The sequence below is a fragment of the Haemaphysalis longicornis genome, unplaced genomic scaffold, assembly GCF_048455015.1.
Source record: "Haemaphysalis longicornis isolate Haplotype H1 unplaced genomic scaffold, Haemaphysalis longicornis Haplotype H1 scaffold_6, whole genome shotgun sequence".
NCBI classification, from domain to species: Eukaryota; Metazoa; Arthropoda; class Arachnida; order Ixodida; family Ixodidae; genus Haemaphysalis; species Haemaphysalis longicornis.
The window spans coordinates 165,359,256-165,379,108 of record NW_027526407.1 but is presented as its reverse complement, the minus strand read 5'-3'; the positions used below and the strand labels follow the sequence as shown (position 1 = coordinate 165,379,108).

At 45.8% G+C, this 19,853-nt stretch overlaps 1 protein-coding gene across 6 annotated transcripts in view; it reads left to right on the top strand.

The window, feature by feature from the left end:
• Positions 1-7,983: 7,983 nt before the first annotated feature.
• Ryr (Ryanodine receptor) overlaps positions 7,984-19,853 on the top strand; it is a 405,814-nt gene continuing 393,944 nt past the window's right edge. For 3 of the 6 annotated variants that reach the window (XM_077672818.1, XM_077672817.1, XM_077672813.1), the window contains exon 1: positions 7,984-8,393. In XM_077672818.1, coding sequence (XP_077528944.1) covers positions 8,340-8,393 — 54 coding nt within the window. In that variant the 5' untranslated portion in view covers positions 7,984-8,339. The remainder of the gene's footprint in view (positions 8,394-19,853) is intronic. The other 3 variants (XM_077672816.1, XM_077672815.1, XM_077672814.1) reach the window with 1 other exon arrangement.

Sequence of the window (19,853 nt, the reverse complement as noted above, 5' to 3'; positions counted from 1 at the left end):
CTCGGTGTAATTAAGGAGGGTGGACCGCTTACCAATCCGTAATCTATCACGCCGGGCGGAAGAAAAGGGTCTCAATATCGACCGCCCATGTGGGCTCGCATCGAGTCATTCGATACCCATTTTTGGAACTCCAGCGGCCTTCGAGTATTCACAAATGTTATTACGTGCGCGGCATTTAGAAGTCATTGGCTAAGTAAGCGATGACTGGCGGAACGCCTTCAGCACTCTTGATAGAAAATATCGTTAGAATAATCTTTTCGCTATTGCCATGGCTCTCAAGGATGCATAAATCAAAGGCAGTTTTCCTAATGACATTCGATTGCAGACAATTTGCGGTCAACTCCTCTAATGCATGATGAGAAAAGGCTTGCTGCTTTAATCCGGGTCACTATATGCGCCATCTCGCTGACATAAAACTTCTTATTTTTCAGCTAATATTTTCTACACGATTATTTAGTGAGTATAACTGTGGTTGTGGTAGTCCGCGACCGGTCCCTTTTGTGATTTTTTAGCTCCAATACTATGATTGCTGTCGCAGAAAGTCCGCACCAGACGCGCTACGGTTTCATCTACAGTAAACAACCTCTCTGCTTCAGGAACCTGACGACATTCTTTGCCATTCCATTGATGTGTGCAATTATTCGTATGTCTTAGGCACACCACACACCGGCGTCGTCCTGTGGCAAGTATTTGCTCACACAGACTTCTGTCTTCAAGCAGCCAGCTTGGGCAACAAAACACAACGAATGTTATTGGTGTTCCCGTTTAAATTCTGTCTCTTGACTTCCAGACTTTCAGTTACATTTTTTTACCATCCTTTTCACCACCATTACCATCTCCTCTACCGCAACTTCCTTGTTAACGATCGCCTGACAAGTCGTTCGCCCTGGAAATACTGTACATTGTCGTCGGTACTGGCGTCTTGTTCCGCCATTGCGCATTGACGCTTTTAAGGTACAACTACTTGCGCACCTTGTTTACTCCTTTCATGTTATCCATGTCTCTAAGCCTGTCTTCAATGCGTATTTTACTCTCCGCTTTCCTTGCTTCAAAACAAGCGCGTACTCATGTGCCCCTGTGTTGCGTCATTCGCTCTTTTAGCCTGAGCGCCTAGTGCTCACCGCCCTACTGCGGATGTCATTACCTGTTTACAAATACCTCGCGAAGCCTTATATTAATTGTACCTTAAAGAGCTTGCCTTTCAAAGCGAGACTTTAGTGTTCTCATAATGGCCTCTGTAACACAAATGCGCCCTTCAAGCAAGGCAACTTTCGCTGACGATGATGATGATTGTTGTTGAAGTGTAGCAGAATTAAAACGCTTCCCTACGAAGCTTCGCGGCAACTCCGTTACACTCCCTCCGCTGACGTTTATGTGCAGCAGGCGTACAACGGCGCGACGTATACAGGCCTAACGTCATGTTGTGAGGTGAACATCGATAGCCATTGCCCACAGGCCGACGTAGCATGAGAATGACGTTCCTCTGTGTGCCGCAAGGCTGTTACCCACGGAACGTTGGGCTTAATTTCCCATTTCGAAGTTGAGGACGTCAGGCCTAACGTCAGATCTTGCGGTTTAACACCTCGAACTTGCACCCACTCAGAAGGCCCAAAGATTTGGCTGACGGAGTGAACACCCGGGAATTACTGTGAGCATTCTAGAAAGGTGGCGCGTACCTCCAGATGAGCACAGAGTCGCAGTGTGGGATTAGCCAACTAAAGAATCTATCGCGCGAAAGCTTCGCGTTCAACCATCGTCGTCTTTAGACGGAGGCGTGCACGATTATTATTGCCTTATTTTTGTTTATTTTTGTTTAATTATTTATTTTATTTACTAATAGTGCAGGCAGCACTGCTGATCAAGCAGGAGAGTGGTTGTTGTATTTTTTAGTAAAAAGTATCTGATAAACTTAACATTACAAGACTCGACCTCATATTCCGGTAACGCGTTATTTTCGTCAGTTGAGCAGAGAAAATGTGACACCTTGAGTACCTTTCCTGGAGGCTGGAACTTGAGTGAAGCTTGGGCTGTGTTAACAATAATAATGAGTTCATGATAATATTTTGAGGCAAGGTCAAAATGCTTTAAAAATGCGGTTTATGCTATTTGCTGATTCTTCAGGTGACGTAACCGGTCCGCGGCAGCACGCTCCAAGGTGCCGCGGATTGAGCGGGGCTGCATTTTTCAGGTCATTCTCTCGCTCCACTGTTCCACTGGTTGCTACTAAGGGCAAGCAAGTCCAACTGTTTTAATTTATTGCTCTTTTATTCAATAATGTGTATTTCACTCAAAAAGTCAGTTATTTCATATTTTAGGCGTTGACATGTCCTTTTTGGTTGAATTCTTTCGTCCTAAGAAGCCGTTTTTCCCGTCGGTAATAGACAATGGAATAACGCGACTATGACCGACTCGCAAGAGAAGGAAGCGGGTCATGGAACGTCGCCGCATTCAAACCAATCTCAGCTGGGTATTAACTTATAGAATCCATCCATCCGCTTCAAGGAAGCGTACGAAATTTCCTCGGGGAGCTTAGTCTCCTTACGTACTTGAGTCTGCTTAGCAGTCATTTCTCGCCGTCATTTCTCGCTAGCAGCGACAAGAACATAGCAACAAATAAAAATGAAGTACGCAGGCCAGCGTCAGAAATCGTGCCGCAATCGCAGGGGTGTTCGGTCTGACCTGGGGTTCACTCTTGTCCGAGCCGATACGAGCGGCCAAGGGGACAAGATTTTCCTACGGGAGCCTTCGTACACGCTCAAACTGATGCAAATGATGTCTCATGTAGAGAATTCTGTGCTAGTTGACGCCGCCAAAACGAAAGTGAAAACAAGAATCACCTCTCTTTGGGAAAGTAGGTAGTTACAGCGTAAAGTAGCTTGGCCCCACTCGCAAAGCAGGCTGGCCGTCTCCATCGCGGAAGTGCAAGGGCACTGACTTAACCCGCAGAGATTGCCGGTCGGCTATTCCGGAAGCCACGACAAGGGGTTTCCTGTGGGAAAAAGTTACTTTCGTATCATCACGCCCTGAAAAAAATTATGAAAGAGAAGTTATTCAGCCCCTTACAAGAACCGCAAAACACTATTAAAAGAAATCCGTCAGAAGTTGTAAAACGAGTGCACCAGGTGAATGGGGAATCGAATAGCGGTACGCCTTGCTGACTTGACGCATGTTCTGGAAATATGACTCAATTGTGTTGCGTCTCGCACTGCCCTCTTCTTCAGCCGTTTTTTTAACCATTGCTTTTTTAACTGTGCCAATACTAGGGTAGGGGGTCTGCTGTTGGGGCTAGATCAAGCTTCCCCTCACCGCCTCCTCCTGGAGCCTCATTGAGTAGCCATAGAAGCCTTGCATCAATTAATTCTTTTAGAAGAAGCAGTTGTAAGAGTAGTAGTTGCCAATCCCACGCACGTAATCGCTGTGTACGGATACCATAAAGCTCCCTTGCCACTGTTGAAGCGAAGATTTAATTGCCTAGGGGTATCGTCCGTTTTAACACGGAAGCTGTTGTACAAACCGTAAGTTCACCGTTGCCGGAAAAACTACCACGAAAATGCCGAGCGCCGGAGCGGACATGCCTCGCGGCGACTGCTGCGCATCCTCGGCTGGCGCAGTTGGTTTTGAAAAAAAATCTCTAGCGTTGCCTTCAAGCGCTACCTCGTATGTAAAACAAAAAAAAACTCCAGCACTAAAGCTAAAGTTTCAAATACAACTCTGCCTGCGAGAGATCACTGCGCCCGCAGCATTCTCTATAAGCCATTATGAATGATTGGAGACATGGCTACGAGTGTGCCAATCCTTCCCCAGACAACTTGCAGATCGCGCTACGGCTGCCTCGAGTTTACAACGCTGAGGAGGACTTTGCATCCTCTACTCGCCACGAAAAAACGACGGCCCCTTCGATGCATATGCCGACGATTACTAGCCCCGCCACAAAGCAAATAAGCAGTCATACTGAAACTTACGACGTGTCCGGCTATGCTCACCTACAACACATTCGCCATTCAAGTCATGCGCGTCGTGAGTGCAAGCTTCCCTGAATTTCGTTTTATGTGCGCGAGCAAAAAAGTCGTGAGGCAAAGCCAAGTTAGCAGGAATGAGCAGCAGAAAATGGTTAAGACTTATGTTTCCACGAGTACGGCTCGAGGCCCCGTGTCGCAGAATTGCGCGTCTCGTCGGCGGCGTTCCCGTGAGCGAAAAATGGACGTGAGGGGTAAATCTTGTAGCGCCACCTTGCGGCGCCCTCTAAACCCCCCCGAAATAGCGAGGCGCTGCTCCAATAGGTGGCGTGCGAGCAAAAGAGAAAAGGTCGCTGCACTATAGCGGGCACCGTTACCAGGTGCGACAACGTCAGCGCTATGGTGTATTCCTACGTAGGCCCTACTTGCTCTCAATACACGCGTGACGAATGCGCTGCCGGATATCTATGTCGGACGCAGTGCAGAGTGTTCCTAGTCGTGGAGCATGATAGCGATATCGCGTCCCATGCTTACGGGCGAACCTTAAGCGTGCTCCACTTCTATCACAAACTTTCCCCTAAATAAGAGGACATCCCCGAACCACGCCATGTCATTTTTCTAAAGGTTTTTGGTAAAAGTTGAGGATCGTAAACCCCCAATTTTACATCAGTAATTACGGGCAGTAATTAAGTAATTTCATCAGTAATTGCGCGATGATCAGCTTTATGCCGAAACTACCAGTTCCGGTAGTCAAGCTGGCATAAGACACGGCCAAGTACCACGGCCTCATTCCTGGTCGTTTACAAATTGCCCGCCGGAAACCTGCCTCTCAGGTGGTTACGCGCACAAAAGATGACGAATGAAGATAATTTCTCTCTCTCTCTCTCTCTCTTTCTCTCTCTCTCTCTCTCTCTCTCTCTCTCTCTCTCTCTGTCGAGCTTCATCTGCTTTTGATAATTATGAAGTTAAGAGTGAAGTTCTACATTCTACATAATTACCATATGCTCAGTACATGGGCATTCCGGCACGAATACGGTTGCTTGACAAAACGGCTGCAGCTCTTGTATGAAACTTCCTAACAAAAAAGTTCTTCGCCCCTACGCCGAATCTATCTTTGCGCCGAACTTCATTTACTTCTCATAATTCGATAAAAATAATGGAGTTCAAGCCGAATTTCGAAATTCGGTGTCACCTCGTAGGCGAGTGCTTAACATCGAAGACGCAGAGGTCACCATTGCAGTGTGGAAGGGCTCATAATTTTCTTCTACTTTTTTTCACAGCTACAACGTCCTCAATACTTGACGAAAGGTGATTCCAGTACATACAAAAGGCAACCACAAAATATTCGTGCATATCTCATCCCTTGTTTTTCTATTTTGTAGCGGGAAAATAGCAATATCGCCGCTGTAGCTGGAGTTCTCACAGGTCTAGCAGTAAATGCATTCGACTACCAGTTCAAAGAAAATCACTACAAAAGCAAGGCGACTGAAACTGGTATCGCCTGCAGAAAGCAAATCAAGGCTTTGCGCCAATAGCATCGGCGATAAGTATAGCCTTTGCCGCGCTTCCACTCACGAAGTAGACCGAGGAGGTGTTTACGAACCGTGCTGCAGAGACCTCCTGACTGTGTTTACTTAAACCGTGGCTGCTATAACGCTCGTACTGGCATTCCTCGCGGCGTTGCTTCTCCGCGCTAGTAAGTGCAACCACGAGCGACAATATTGGGCGAGCGGTTCCCCGAAACCCTCTTATCAGTGTTGACAGACCTCTTAAATATCGGTCCAGGGTAAACAATGTTGGCCGACCACTTTTGTTATATTAGACAACAGTTCCTTTTTGCTCGAAACGTTACTGGCATGTTTGCTGAATGCTTTGTTTGCTTCCGTATACGAGCATTTGTGTAGGTAAATGCTACGAATGGGTACCATACTTAAGGACTTAGTTCTCATTCCACTAAACATTCAATTGGAAGTCAACACCCGTCTAATTCCTTTTCTCAACCAGTGTATCCGCGAGACATAATGAGCAAATAGTGCTGGTAAATTTTGAATAATGATAAAATATTTTTTTCTGGTCGGTCTGAAATACATTGACACCGCGTCATGCATTGATGGGAAGGCATTTACCGAATGCGACGTAAGCCGTCTTCCATCAGTGAGTCCATACATCAACGCATCCTTACATCAATCATAAAAGTTGCGCGCATTAGTTATGGTATGAAAATGTGGTTAACATAATAAGTGGAGGAAGAGTAAAACGGACGGAAATGCGGAGAGGTCTAGAAAATGTTTATCCCGGTTTGCTGTCCTGCACAGGGAAGTGGTGTTCAGGAAATAGAAGGTAGGACATGCGAAAGGGAAGGAATAGACGCGGGAAAGCACCCCCACTCTTCTAGCGCCATTTTAGCACAACGCTCACTTCAGTGAACTGGTGTCGCTGAGGCTACGTAGAATCACTTTTGTGGCCTTCGTTAGAGCCGATGGTAGGGTCCGAGGACATAAGATAGTTTTTATTGTGAACGGTCGATTCTCCAATCGGTTGAGCTCTCTGGCAAGCGGGCTTCTCTCCGTTAAATATTGGGGCAGCAACACAGCACATGGTATATTGTCTCTTCCCCCCAATTCCCCCCAAATTCACCGGAGGGGACGCTGCTAGTCATCAATAATACACCAATGGGGACACAAGTGGGCGCTACTTCCTAACGTTTCCTGTATATATATATATATATATATATATATATATATATGAGACAGAAATGAGGGTTGGCAGTCAAGAAAGCCTCGGAAAACAAAGGGGAGGATATGGTATACGTCATTGAAACAGATAAAGAATTTGGAAAGTAAGTGAAGAAAAAATGTCCGCCACGTGGGATCCCAACCCACGACCTCCAGAATACCGGTCTGGTGCGATTCTGGTCGTGGGTTCGGATCCCACCTGGCGGGCATTTTTTCTTCACTTTCTTTCGAAATTCTTTATCTGTTTCAATGACCTACCATATCCTCCCCTTTGTTTTCCGAGGCTTTCTTGACTGCCAACCCTTATTTCTGTCTTATTTTCAACGAGCCCCTCATTTCCTATATATATATATATATATATATATATATATATATATATATATATATATATATATATATATATATATATATATAAATCAGGATTGGCAGCCAAGAATGCCAAGGAAAGCAAAGGGGAGAATGCGGTAGGTCATTGAAACAGATAAAGGATTCTCGGAAGAAAGAAATAGGTGGAGAAAAAATGCCCGCCGGGTGGGATCCGAACCCACGACCTCCATAATACACCGCTGGTGCAATAACCACTACGCTACAGGCGGGGCTACTTTTCCCCTCCACTTTCTTGCGTATTTATAAGGAATTTGTTGTCTGCGCTTTGGGGTGGTAGCCAGTGCCACTCGGACTACTTGGGGGGCAGGGGACCTTCTTTTTTACCCCCAGGCCGTGACTCGAGCGTCTACAACATGTCAAGAGTGGTCGACCATCGCTGGCTGTACGTTGGCGTGTTGTGCGCTTTACTCACTCTTTTTTATTTTAATGCAATGTTCTCGAACTTACCTTGTATTCGCAGCGTGTGCCCGCTATCAAGGCATCGCAAAATCGTTGCCCAGGATAGCAGGATTTGATATAACCGGCCAAATCTGCACCATCATTAGTCCAAGACTTGCTCACGCATTTTGCACGTATAGTTTTTGTTTTTGTCTTTCTTACGTATCCTTTCTGGATTATGATCAACAAGCATGATAGCATTGTCAACCTGACAATTTTCCAACATCTTAGAGATGTAAGGCATTGCGTGTTTCTTAGGTAGGGTGCTCCTCAAACAATGCTTTCCCAATAAACCACTGCGCCGCCCCTATTTCCGCGTACCGGCCGCACGAATTTCGCGGGTCGACACGCCTCCCCATGTTGCGCCATCTGCCTTCCGGGTGCGGAAACGACAGAACCCCGGGCGCTGCCGGCAGGAACCAGCCTGGAAGAGCCGGCTCGTGCGGCGGTGGGCGGGATAAAAAAAGCGCGCCGGAGGAAGTCGCCAAGTGATCCCGCTCCCGTTTCAAGCCCCGCGTTTGCGCCCTGGCGATCGAAGGCGGCTGCAGCGACGGAGCCACGGCCCGAGCCCGCCGAGCAGGAGGCAGCAGTCAGCGTGCAGCCCGTGCCCGCGCCGAACGACGTATGGAGCGGCGATTCGCCGGAGCGTGGAAGCGCCGCATCGACTGACTCGCGGCGGCCGGTCTCCAGGATCCCCGCCGGGATTGCGTCAAGGACTTCGGGGGAGTGTTCAGTCCTGGCGCCGCGAGAAAGTGCGCGAGTGCGTGGCTTTTGCTCCGCCCGGTGTGTGGTTGTTCCGGCACGCCGCTAGGCCTAACTAGCCATGGGAGACTCGGAAGGGTCATCCGAACAGGATGACGTGTCATTCCTGCGAACGGTGAGTGACACCACTGGGAAACTTGGGGCGTGGATGCTAAGGGCAATTCGGAGGAATTCACTGTGCTAGCAGCCGCAGAAGGACATGGTCCCTAATAGACAACGCTGACGACATTAAACAAAACTTATAATGAACCGAAACAACAACATGTAAGTCTAACAACATCAAAACTTTGAGCACAACTTCTTCTTTAAAGATTTTATGCTGACGTCAACTTCAGGGTGTTGAGTATTAAACACTGTGCACGTACGCGAAGCCACTTCAAGTTTCCTCTGTCCTAGCTGATATTTTGTTTACTGTGCCAGCCTCTTGTATAAAAAAATGCAAGTGTGTCTTGCACTTTGTACTGCAAAGGTAGTTCCCTATCACGAATACACAAATTGTAGATGTGCGCAGTGCACACGTGACCAATTCCTAATACAATAGTACCCACGAAACTGATGAGTTCTACGGGGAACTGATGGAACTCGGAAAAATTCATAATTTTTAAGTTTAATCTCCAGCATGAGGGTGAGAATTGAGTTTGAATGCTACGGCTTTCCTTGACGCTTCTCCTTCTCTATCTCTGGCTCTTGTTTTTATAGATTGAGGTACGCGTTGTTAATGAACCGTAAAGAGCACTAAACATTTAGGGTGAGGTCACAGAAAGTCTCGGCGATAAAACTTTCCTTCCGCCGAGAACGTCCTGTGCCTTTTGTTCGATGAGTAGAAGAAGGACGATTTGCCTTCGAACGCCCGCAGATGGCTCTTGGCAGAGGTCCAAGAGCCGTCGAGAATAGGCCCTGGCACTGCGGTGTTTCGCTCGGGCTTGTTGATGTTCACGCTAGAGGTATGTCGAAAGAGTGCGCCTACATCGCAGGAAACAACCGGCCGGAGAGCTTTATTGCGCTAAAAGTAGATGTACCCTCAATGCCCTTTGTTTGGGGGAAGAAAAGAATATATCGCTGGATTTGAAGTGTGCAAGAGAGTGTATGTAGTACGGAAATTGGGAGTTCGTAGTACGGAAATTGGGAGTTCTTTTGACCGCGCTTTATCTGTTGTGGACCTTATACCAGAACATCAGCGTCATCTCAAAGTTATCGGGCTAGCTCTGATTACCCGTCTTTATTATCTCGTGTTCTGATCATCATCACCGTTTCGGTTATTCCGCCACCGAGGCGCCTCAATAAACGGTCGTCCTAACTGTTCTCTCTAAATATATACATATATGTGTATGGGATAATTGGAGATCTATGGTAGAGTTTTCTGCCCTGCATTGGGCGTAAACAGGATGACGACGACGGCGACAACGATGTGGATGATGATGATGTACTCATATATATGCGGTTTTCCTAATTTTACTTTTACTCTGCTCTGAGCATATGGACCAACAATTGGTTTAAGATGCAAATCTACGGAAGCAATTGTGCCTCGGTCACTTTCCGAAATGAACACATAAAAAGACGTTTCTACATTCAGCGCCACGCAATAGTAAAAATCGCTGTCATTTATCATACAGCAGTTTTCCAGAAACGGTGGACTTGCACATGTAGCACAAAACACTACCCTCTACAAACTCACTGACCTTTTTTGTCTATAGTGTCCTACCGCTGGGCACACCATACGTCTGTACCTTTCCCCTTCTTTTTCTGTTTTCCTCTTTCTCCTCACTGTTCCCCTTTCCCACGTATAGGATAGCATACTAGGCCGTACCCTGGTTAACAATCCAGCCTTTTCTCTACCTTTTCTCTCTCTCTATCACTATGGTGTGTCTTGTTGACGTACAGTTTTATATTCCTCTTTTCATTCAATGAGACAGAGTTTCATACATATTTAATGCCACGCAGCAAAGAACGACGCAGCATTCGTTTGATGTTTATTGGAGCGAACTTGCCCTGCGCAATCAACTAAAGGAAACACGCGTCGGAGAAGCAGTCACAAAGGGATGAGCGCAGTCGAACGTCGGCGAAAGGAATGCCGGTGCGTTTGCTGGGCACGCTTTTATCTTATAACGCTCTTTCAGCACAATGGGATCAGATCGAGAAGACAGTCGCGCTGGCGAAATTTGAGTTTTATGTTTTTTATTTTCCTCGGGAAGAAATCAATGACTTTCCTCCTGGCATATTTACTGGTTTCACTGAGAGTTGTCCACATAGAAAGAATTTGGAGTGCGGCCAAGAAATGATCTTTTTTTCAGAAACTCGACAGAGAAAAGGTGTTTAATACTAGTTTTCTTATCTCTCTCCCTCTCCCTTTCTATCTTGTGAGATCTGTGGCGCCTAACACCTTCCCTTTTCGTGGGTCTCCTGTGTAATTCATCAAGTTCTTGTAACATCCGTTTCAGGTTGGTCTAATATAAGTCACCTTTACAGCATACATGGCATATGCGCGTGCGCTTACTTGTATAATACACCAATGTTCTTTCAAAGACAGGCCGCTCATTGCTTCCTGCCGCAATATTTTGAGAATATTTTCTTTGCAATTCGAAACACTCTTTGGGAATCTATTGTCTTTAAAATGACGGCTCAAATGACGGTCACTGCGCCTTATTTTTCTTTTGTTTATCCTCGAATAGTAAGTCACACGGATGCGGTAACGAAGTAGTGTTTCCGCGCTAATTTCATATTTCCATTTGCCACGCCAGCCAGGGAAGTCCTGGAATCATCTTGTGGGGTGTGAGTGCTTTTATAATGTGCCTAGGATGGCCTCTTTATAATGATTCGTTTTAGAGAAATTTTACTAAAGCCATACTGATTTTTTCTAGTACTTAAATCCTTACCGGCAGTTTTCACAGAAAAAAGAAAGAACAGACACAAGGAACACCCACCAGTGATTTAAAACGAGTTGTTGCTTGAAATAAAAATGGCAAAGCATTCTTCAAATCAAGGACAAGTGCTCCAGAGAGCAGTGATAAAAACCGGGCACACTGAAAAAGCTATGCTCCGGCATTCGCTTCTTCGAATACTCCAAAAGTCCCCCCATTTTACCAATGCTTATTGTAGACACTGTAGACACTGTAGACACTGTTATTGTAGACAGTGTTGTCAAATTCCCTGGCCCATTGTTTGTTGCAACATGCCCATCTTGGCTTTCCGGCAATACCCACCCAAGTCATGCTCCAAAACCTGCTGCTAACGTTTTCAATTTTAGGACCAAATAAACCTTCCTATTTTCTTCGTCTAACTGGCGAACACTACAGCAATATCTCCGGAGGTGGCACAGAACGCTACCCGCCACTGCCGTCTTCGTAGTCTTGTAAACATGGGGCTATATTTCCAACAGCTCGAAAACGTTAAACTAAATGTCGCCTGTACCTGCAGGTGTTTTCAATGTATGCAAAGGGTAAGCTGGTACTTACAAGTAGGTTATTGTATGATAACGTAGGTTAAGGATGCAAGTTGGTGTAATTGAATTTGGACCCGGTCCACAGCTTCTTGAACACTTACAGTTACACTCGAACATTATGCTCGCTGATAGTAGCAACGTCTTAAGCTTGCGGGCGCGTTTTGCTCGATTACGATTTTTCTTCTACCGAGATTTTTCTCCTACCGAAATCTTCGCCTTTTTTGGCAGTTGGGGGTTTTAAAACGGATAACGTGTGTTTTCGGCGTCTGAATACTTTTTTCATGCAGGTCGGCTTGATTTTTTAAACTCAAGCTATATTCACACGTCATTTATCCTAAGCAGCACCATTTTATCCACTTCAAACATCACACATAATGTAATAATTAGGGCGGCCTAGGTAAGACCAATCGTACCCTCTGTGCGGCACACAGAACGCACTTGCCAGGGCATTCACGTACGCGTGACGCTATCAACATCGTGAATAATATTATGAGACGATATAGTTCCTCCCTTACAGGGACAGCAAAACACTCATGATTGTAATCTTCCAATCTTCCACTTACAACTTCATACCAGGTAAAGATGATAAAGTCAAAAACACATACATTAGTAACACTGCACTTTGCCACACGGCCAATCTGTTCTTGCTGTACAACTCAATCTTCTTGGTCATCGAGCCACGAGTATGTTTTTTTTTTTGGCCGGAGGGGCACAGACTCGGCTTTGTGACAACAGGGGGGGGGGGGGGGGGCTACTTGTGCCTTCTTGAACACCACGTTTTTGGAGCCCCTGATAACGACAGCTAAGGGTTTAGCAATATATACTATAAACATATACAGAACAAAAACCACGAATCCCGTTGAGAAATTTCGTGAAATGCGAGAAGGAGATGCTTCAGCGAACGCGTTAAATTATTTTTTTCTTTGCGTTCCAACCGCTTCATTTAACACTGAAAGAGTGAGATACTTAAACTGCTTTATCGACAACTGTTTTTTTTTAATATTGCCTTTGCAAAGAACGAAATCATCACTAGGTTCATGTCTTTGACTAACCGCAATTTCTCCGTCGTGAACGGTTTCCAGATAATGCCCGTGAAGTTCTTCATTGATTTATTAGCGAATTGGGTCCCACACCTATTAAACGTTGGTTTTTAATCCGGGGTTTCTCCGCGCAATATGCATTCTCCGAACGCTGTAGTAGTATTTAAAACGAGCGACCGTAAGAATATTTCTTACTCCGATATTTATATTGCCGGTTTTTTTTTTGTTTTAAAAGGGTAGAAAAATTATTTTCTAGCGTTTATTGTCAATTTTTGATTGTGATAATATTATTACCCCACTGATATATATTTATACAACATAGAATCAACATTGGCGCTGCTGAATTAAAATATATCTTATACTGGACAATTTTAAAAATGATAATGTTGTTTAGGCATTTCCGTGATTTCACAAAGGCATTTCATTACGTCAACCACAATATTAAAGCAAAGCTTTCTACCTCTACCCCCCAAGGGTTCTTTCGCGACCGTTGGTGCCACCAGAAAACTCCAGCGAACAAATAAAATAATTTACTCGCCGCCGGGAATCGAACCAGGAACTAATAGAATTACAAAGCGAGAGCTCGTTGTCTTACCGATTGAGCTACGAGCCCACGCGAACACGGGAAGACAAATGGTGTACTGACCAAGCACATCTACGGGTTTACCCCCTGCCTTCTCGCTGAATGCCAAGTGAAAGCGTCACACGACCACTCACGCCCGTTTAGCGGCCCTGTGCGCACCTTGCTCATGTGCTAAGAGTTACAAAAATGAAAGGAAGCTCACACCAATCCATGGAATCTCACTTTTAGTACGCCAATGTGCTAACGCCTGTGGCCTCCAGTGTTCACGTAAAAAATCACAGCTCCTTGTCGTCCGCCCTCACACCAAATCAAGGAATACATTCAAATACTCCTTGATGACCAGGTCATCACTCCAAACCCCAGCATCAAGATCCTGGGCCTACATTTCCAGGCCAACACCAAGAGTGACGTCTCCTTGCAGCGCCTCAAAAACAGCATAAATGTAATCATACATATGATCAGGCGAGTTGCCACGAAGAAGCGAGGCCTAAAAGAATCCGGTACCTTTCGAGTAATTGAAGCTCTTGTCCTCTCGAGAGTTACTTACGACAAACCCCTATCTTCTTCTCGACGAGGAAGACATAGAGATGCTTTATATAATGATTAGAAAGGCGGTTGAGCAGGCCATTGGTCTTCTCATGAGTGCGTCCACACTGAGGCTGCTTAGCACGTGCTCCACAACACGGTGGAAGAGCTGATAGAAGGCCATCTTTCTAACCAGAAGGTCCGACTCAGAACTGCGGTGGGTAACCGCATGCTTCACCAGATTGGCTGGGCAGCCCAGAATGTCACTCCGCTTGACGTACTCCCAGACTCTTGGCGACTAAAACTAAAGATGCTCCCTTTGCTTAGAAATATGAACCCCTCACATGACGAGGGTCAACGAAAAGCACGGGCTCTAGCGCTAAACACCTCCCTCGATGGGGCTCATGCAGTTATCTACACAGACTTCTCCAAACATCGATGGCAGCAACACGCCATCATCGTGGCTACCTCCCGAACCAACCTTCTTGCGTGTACCTCGCTTAGGACCCAACAAATGACGGCAGCAGAAGAGGCAGCCATCACTTTGGCTCTCACTCAACCAGGGGTTCGGAGGGTAGTCACCCATTCCCAGCAAGCCTACTGGAATTACCAGTCGGGTTGGGTGTCCTGACCTGCACTGTGCGTGCTAAAAAACCACTCCCCAAACGGTTCCATTCAGCTTATCTGGACACCGCCTCACGCTTCAATGGAGGGCAACAAATACGCCCACCCAACAAACCTGCGCTTTTACCTCCCGTGCTATAGAGCTGCACGAGGACAGTCACCCGCTTGTCACGTCCAGGGAGATAATCCAGCATTATCGCCTTCTGAGACAGAACGTACCTTCGCCTACCCCTGACCTGTCCAGAGAACAACAAACTATACCCTACGGCTCATACAATCCGGGCTCCTTCCCACAGCCTACGCGTCTTCACGTAATGCATCCGAATCGCTACGACGCTGAATGTAAATTTTTCTCAGAAGTAGGAATACTCCTCCCCGTAATCGGGGTGTGCGACTTTAGCCCTGAGCACCCTCCTCCCTTTCCGTCAACTACCCAACAAGAGCAATGGGAGATGGTGCTGTCCAGGCCCTCTCTACCTACCCAGCTTCAGCGGGTGGACAGAACACAGGCCGCGCGGACTGCATATGGGCCCCACAGAAGAAGGAATCACTCCCCAGGGCTGCACTCTGGGCCGTTGAGAAATCTGAACAGAAGTATTTCTTCCTCCTCCTTCTCAGCCGTAAGTCTCATCGCCTCCGTCCGCGGCGCAGAGACGGAGAAGTCGGATCGTCTAACACCGGGTTGAAGCTCACTTTGATTTTATAAAAAAAAGTTTCCACTCTTGTGCTACACCAATACAACTCAACCAAACACCGTTCATGCATCATGCATTGATTTAACCTCACCAAGAATATCTCTTTGAAGTAATAAATGGTGTAGTTAAGTGCATTTCACTTCTCTCTGGTTTTACTATTTGTAGAGAGATGTGAGTTATTTTAAGTGACGTCGCATGAGTAATCGTTATGGGTGCCGTTTACAGCTTTGCTTTCCAACCACATTCACGGCGTGGATTGGCACGATTTTATTCTCTTTCGTAAGTAGAAGCAATACGGATGTCGCGGCAAAGCTCATCTTTTAATATATCGTACCTATACCATCAATCACAGTTCGTTGTAATTCGAAAATACATTTCAGCAACAAAACCAGTGAAGTATGGTGCACCACAGGGTAGCATTTTAGGTCCATTTCTTTTTATTTCATACATCAACGAAATTTTTAATATCAGTAAAACCGTTAAACACATTATATATGCCGATGATGCAAGGTTATTTTTCCCCGGTAGTTCAAGTAACGATTTGGAGAATCGCGCAAATAAGACTCTTGCATGTATTAGAAACTGACCATCAAAACTGAATGCTAGCAAAATAAAAGCAGTACTTTTTCATCCACGCCGCAAAATGAGTGCGGTTGCGCCTATTCAGACATAGTCCGACTCCAGCCTAATTTGGCAAATGTTTCAAAACACTAGACGTACATTCTGTAGAAACCTTGTCATAGAATAAACACACTGACTACTTAACTCCAAATTTATCCCAGGTCACTGGTCTTATATGCCGTTAGTATTATACACTTCTCCAAGCTCAGTTAACCTTATACTTTAAAAATTGATTTTAGTTCTATGCTTAACTATGGCGCTATAATCTGGGCTACAACTAGTATAGGAAAACTTAGCTCTACTAAAACGAGCCATTCGCCTAGACACCATGGTTCCGCATATTTCTCCTCGACGAAGAATTTTTAGAACCCTAATTTATTCGTTCGGATTATTCTTGGGGTTATAAACTTTGTCGATGTTACAAACTAGCAGTAGTTAATAACAATTCATTTATCAATTTAGCTGGTTTATAAAAGCTGTCGTCAACGTATTTTACCCGCCCTTCCGAAACCTGGAAATTAAAAAAAAAATGCATGATGAATTACGGAGAAAAACGCCGCCAAAGAGACGGCCGTCTTTATAAAATTATTTTCCTGAAGTTTCTACACATTTCTTTGAACCATACGCTCAGTTTTTTTATGCTGAAGCCATGATATTGATACGAGTATAAACAATATTTTCTCCCTTTCTCGTAGCTGTCCTTCAAGTCTTCATTTTCCGAATTCTGTTTGGTGTATATTCCTGTACTGCTAATAATTTCTGTACATACCGCATAAACCTTACGTTTTATGTTTGTTTCGTTTTGATATTTGGTCCTACATATATTGGCTATAGCTGCTTGCCGGTGGTCGCACCATGGAACTGGTGCTAGTCAAGCTTTTCTTCAGCTTTTCTTTTTCCGGTTCCATTTGCGTGAATGTGCGCACGAATAAGCAATCCACTAGTAGTACTTATACTGCTGCGAAAGAAAGCCTCCTTTGTATGCATTTTTTGCGGAAATGAAGGCCATAGATTACTTAAAATGAAGACTTCTATTGTGTTCGTGCACCTGCATAGAATCAACTTTCGAAAATTCGCTGTACTTCACGCTTCCAACTGGCAAAGTTCATAGCTCAGCAAACTTTGCTATCCACATTACAACAAATGCGTTCGATTACATCGGCACGCACGTGCTCTCAACCAACGGTGTTTTATTGAGGATCAAGTAAGGCATCGACGTATTCGGCCGCTGTTACTAATGCAGAAACGTCGTAGCATCTCCATCGCGGAGAAAGTCGCCTGCTTCAAAGGTGACGTCACTTCTGAAGAATTCTGACTCTAAAAAGATGAGGGTGAGTCACCGACAAGGTCTGCATCGCAGCGAAAGTTTTTTCCGTCTTCTTTCCATCATATATTGTCGTGTGACGGCCACGACGAAATGACGCATTCATCGTGACCGGATCCCAGTCAACGGAGTGCAATACGGTATACATCCTCGGGCCACATCACAGCGGCCGACATGCTAGGCAATGGAGGCAGCACTCTGCCGCCGGGGTCCCGGAATAGCTTGGGAGCGGCTCCGGAGGTGACTGTGGCTGGAAGTGGGCTGCGCATCGGCGACGGCTGGAGGCTTGTACCTGTGCACGCCAAGGCGCGGAGGGGAATTAGAGGGGGAGAGGGAAGACAGTGGCGGTGCCTCTGGAGCGAGTGAGAGGATGAAAGTTGTGGGGTCCCGTAGTCAAAATAAGCTGCACGAAGTGCTGGGTTCCTAACGGAACCAGTGCGACCGGCGCCCTTGGGGCATGCCGCAGGAGCCTGGCACGTCTAGACGCAGAGACGAAGCACCTGCGGATAATATGTGTAGGCACGTGGCGCCTTTCCTTCCCCTGCAAGTTCTCTTGGCACTGAAGCTGGAAGGAGGGAAAAGTACGGGCTTGCAGACTGGAAGAACGCGATAAGCAGCCGTGCTGTCAGGGGAGTAATGGAATTATTGCCGGCATGCGCACGCGGGACAGAAGTTGTAAGTGGGTGGTACGCTAAGTTAATGGCGATAGAATCAGACTTGCAGATAAGGTTAGTTGGTAAGACGATACAGAAGCAAAAGCATTAAAACGCCATTTGCGTTTTACATTTTAGCGAAAAAGGATAGATTTTATTTACTGCTAAATGAGCGACTGGTCATCCGGATGACTCGGTAGCTAAAGGGTCGAAGGAGGGCAGATAATGTCCAGGGTTCGAACCCCTCCCTCTGGGGAGGGGATTTTCGGGAACTGAGTCAGTAACACTTTGTAAAAAAACTGTGTGATGTAAACAAGTTTTGAGGATTTTGATTAAGCCATCTCCGTCATTATGGCTCGCCTGATAACCCCAATCTCACCTGAGCACGTCAAACCCATGACAATTCTTTGAACACTGGAATAAACTAATATTGGCAGCCCCTTTGCGACGTTAGAATTCCGCTCCAGCGCTACAGACACAGTCCTGCGCAAACCAACTCGATCATAATTTATTTCTCTCACCTTCTTAACTACACAATTGTAAATACAACATTGAGGTAGAGGAAACTTGTGTGAAATCGACCAATGGAGACCAAGTTACCGATCAGCCAGCGCACGTGATACGGCTAGCTACTCCATGCAGTGTACAGAAAGGAAGCATGCGGAGGACATTTTTTTATCGCAGCATATGATGTATGCCCTGGACTCGACAAATGTTTGTCTGCTCCCACGCAATAACGTCCTAAAAATAATACTCATCATCACTATCATGACGCAATTTTCACTAATGTTGAATACCCTTTTACTCGCTACTGATTACCTGTGGAGGGATAAGTTTGATTCGTATTATCCTCCTTACAAAACACATTCCCAATCCCACGCATGCCGGATCGAATTTATCCGATTCGTGGTCCGTTCGTGTTCCTGTTTCTTCTACTAGAGAAAAAATACTCCGAACAAACTGAAACCGTGAGCGTATAATATCTCGCCAGGTCTCTATGGAGAGATTAAGAGCCGATGGTCTCCACTAGTGAGCCTATCCGTGTTGCCAACCCAGGGACCGCCACTATTGTTGCGTACCTTTTACCGCTGAATTACTCGCTGTAAAGAATTCATTTATCTGTTTCACCGTCTGTTAGATGCACACAAAATACCATACTGTTTACGGCTTCCCATGATATTTTTGTTGGGATGAGCCTAGGCGAAACAATATTCGTAAAACCACTGTACCCTTCCACTTTGCGAAGAAGGATTACCAGCCAATCTGTGGTGTCGAGCCTTAACGTAAGCGGCAATGCTTTGACCGAGCCGTAGCCCAAGTAGTGCACGAAGCAAAACACGTTTGTTTGTCATTTGCGTTTGAGCATGCTTCCTGGTTAATACTTTGAATAAAACTCTGGCGAACCCGAGTTTTATTCCAGAGGTGAAACATAGAGCTGTCGGTATCCCTCCAGTAGAAGACGATTTGCTGGATCTTAGCCATAGACAGCTTTGCTGTAAAAAAACTTGACCTATGCCAACACCGAAATAATACGGAAACCATTGCGCTGCTGAGCCCAAGGACGCGGGTTAAATTCTGACAGCGGTGGCTGCGTTCCAGAAGGAGACGAAAAGCAAGCACGCCCGTGGGTCCATATGTTGGCGCGCGTTAAAGACCTCCAAGGATTCAAAATTACTAAGGAGCCCTCCACTACATCGCGCCTCCGAGCCTGTGTAGCTTCGGCGCGTTAAAGCCCACAATCACTAATTACCACAGTTACTGGATATAGGAGTCGCGAAACTCCCCATAGGCCCCCTGTATCAAAAAGTGGCCCTGAGATTGGTCCACTGCTTTGGATCTTGTTTTACAGTGGCGCCATCTTTTGGTGACAAAATAAACTATACAACTTGCTTCGCCGCTCGACGACCTAGGCGAAAAATGGTATTTGAGTGCTTACGTAAATTTGTTATGCCAAAGGAGCCCAATGTGTTGAACTATGCAAGTTTTTTATATACATACGGAGCAAAAGTAGTAAACAGAAATGCGACCATGGGGTCAACCCTCTCTTACGCACTGTCGTCTTCTGCTCGTC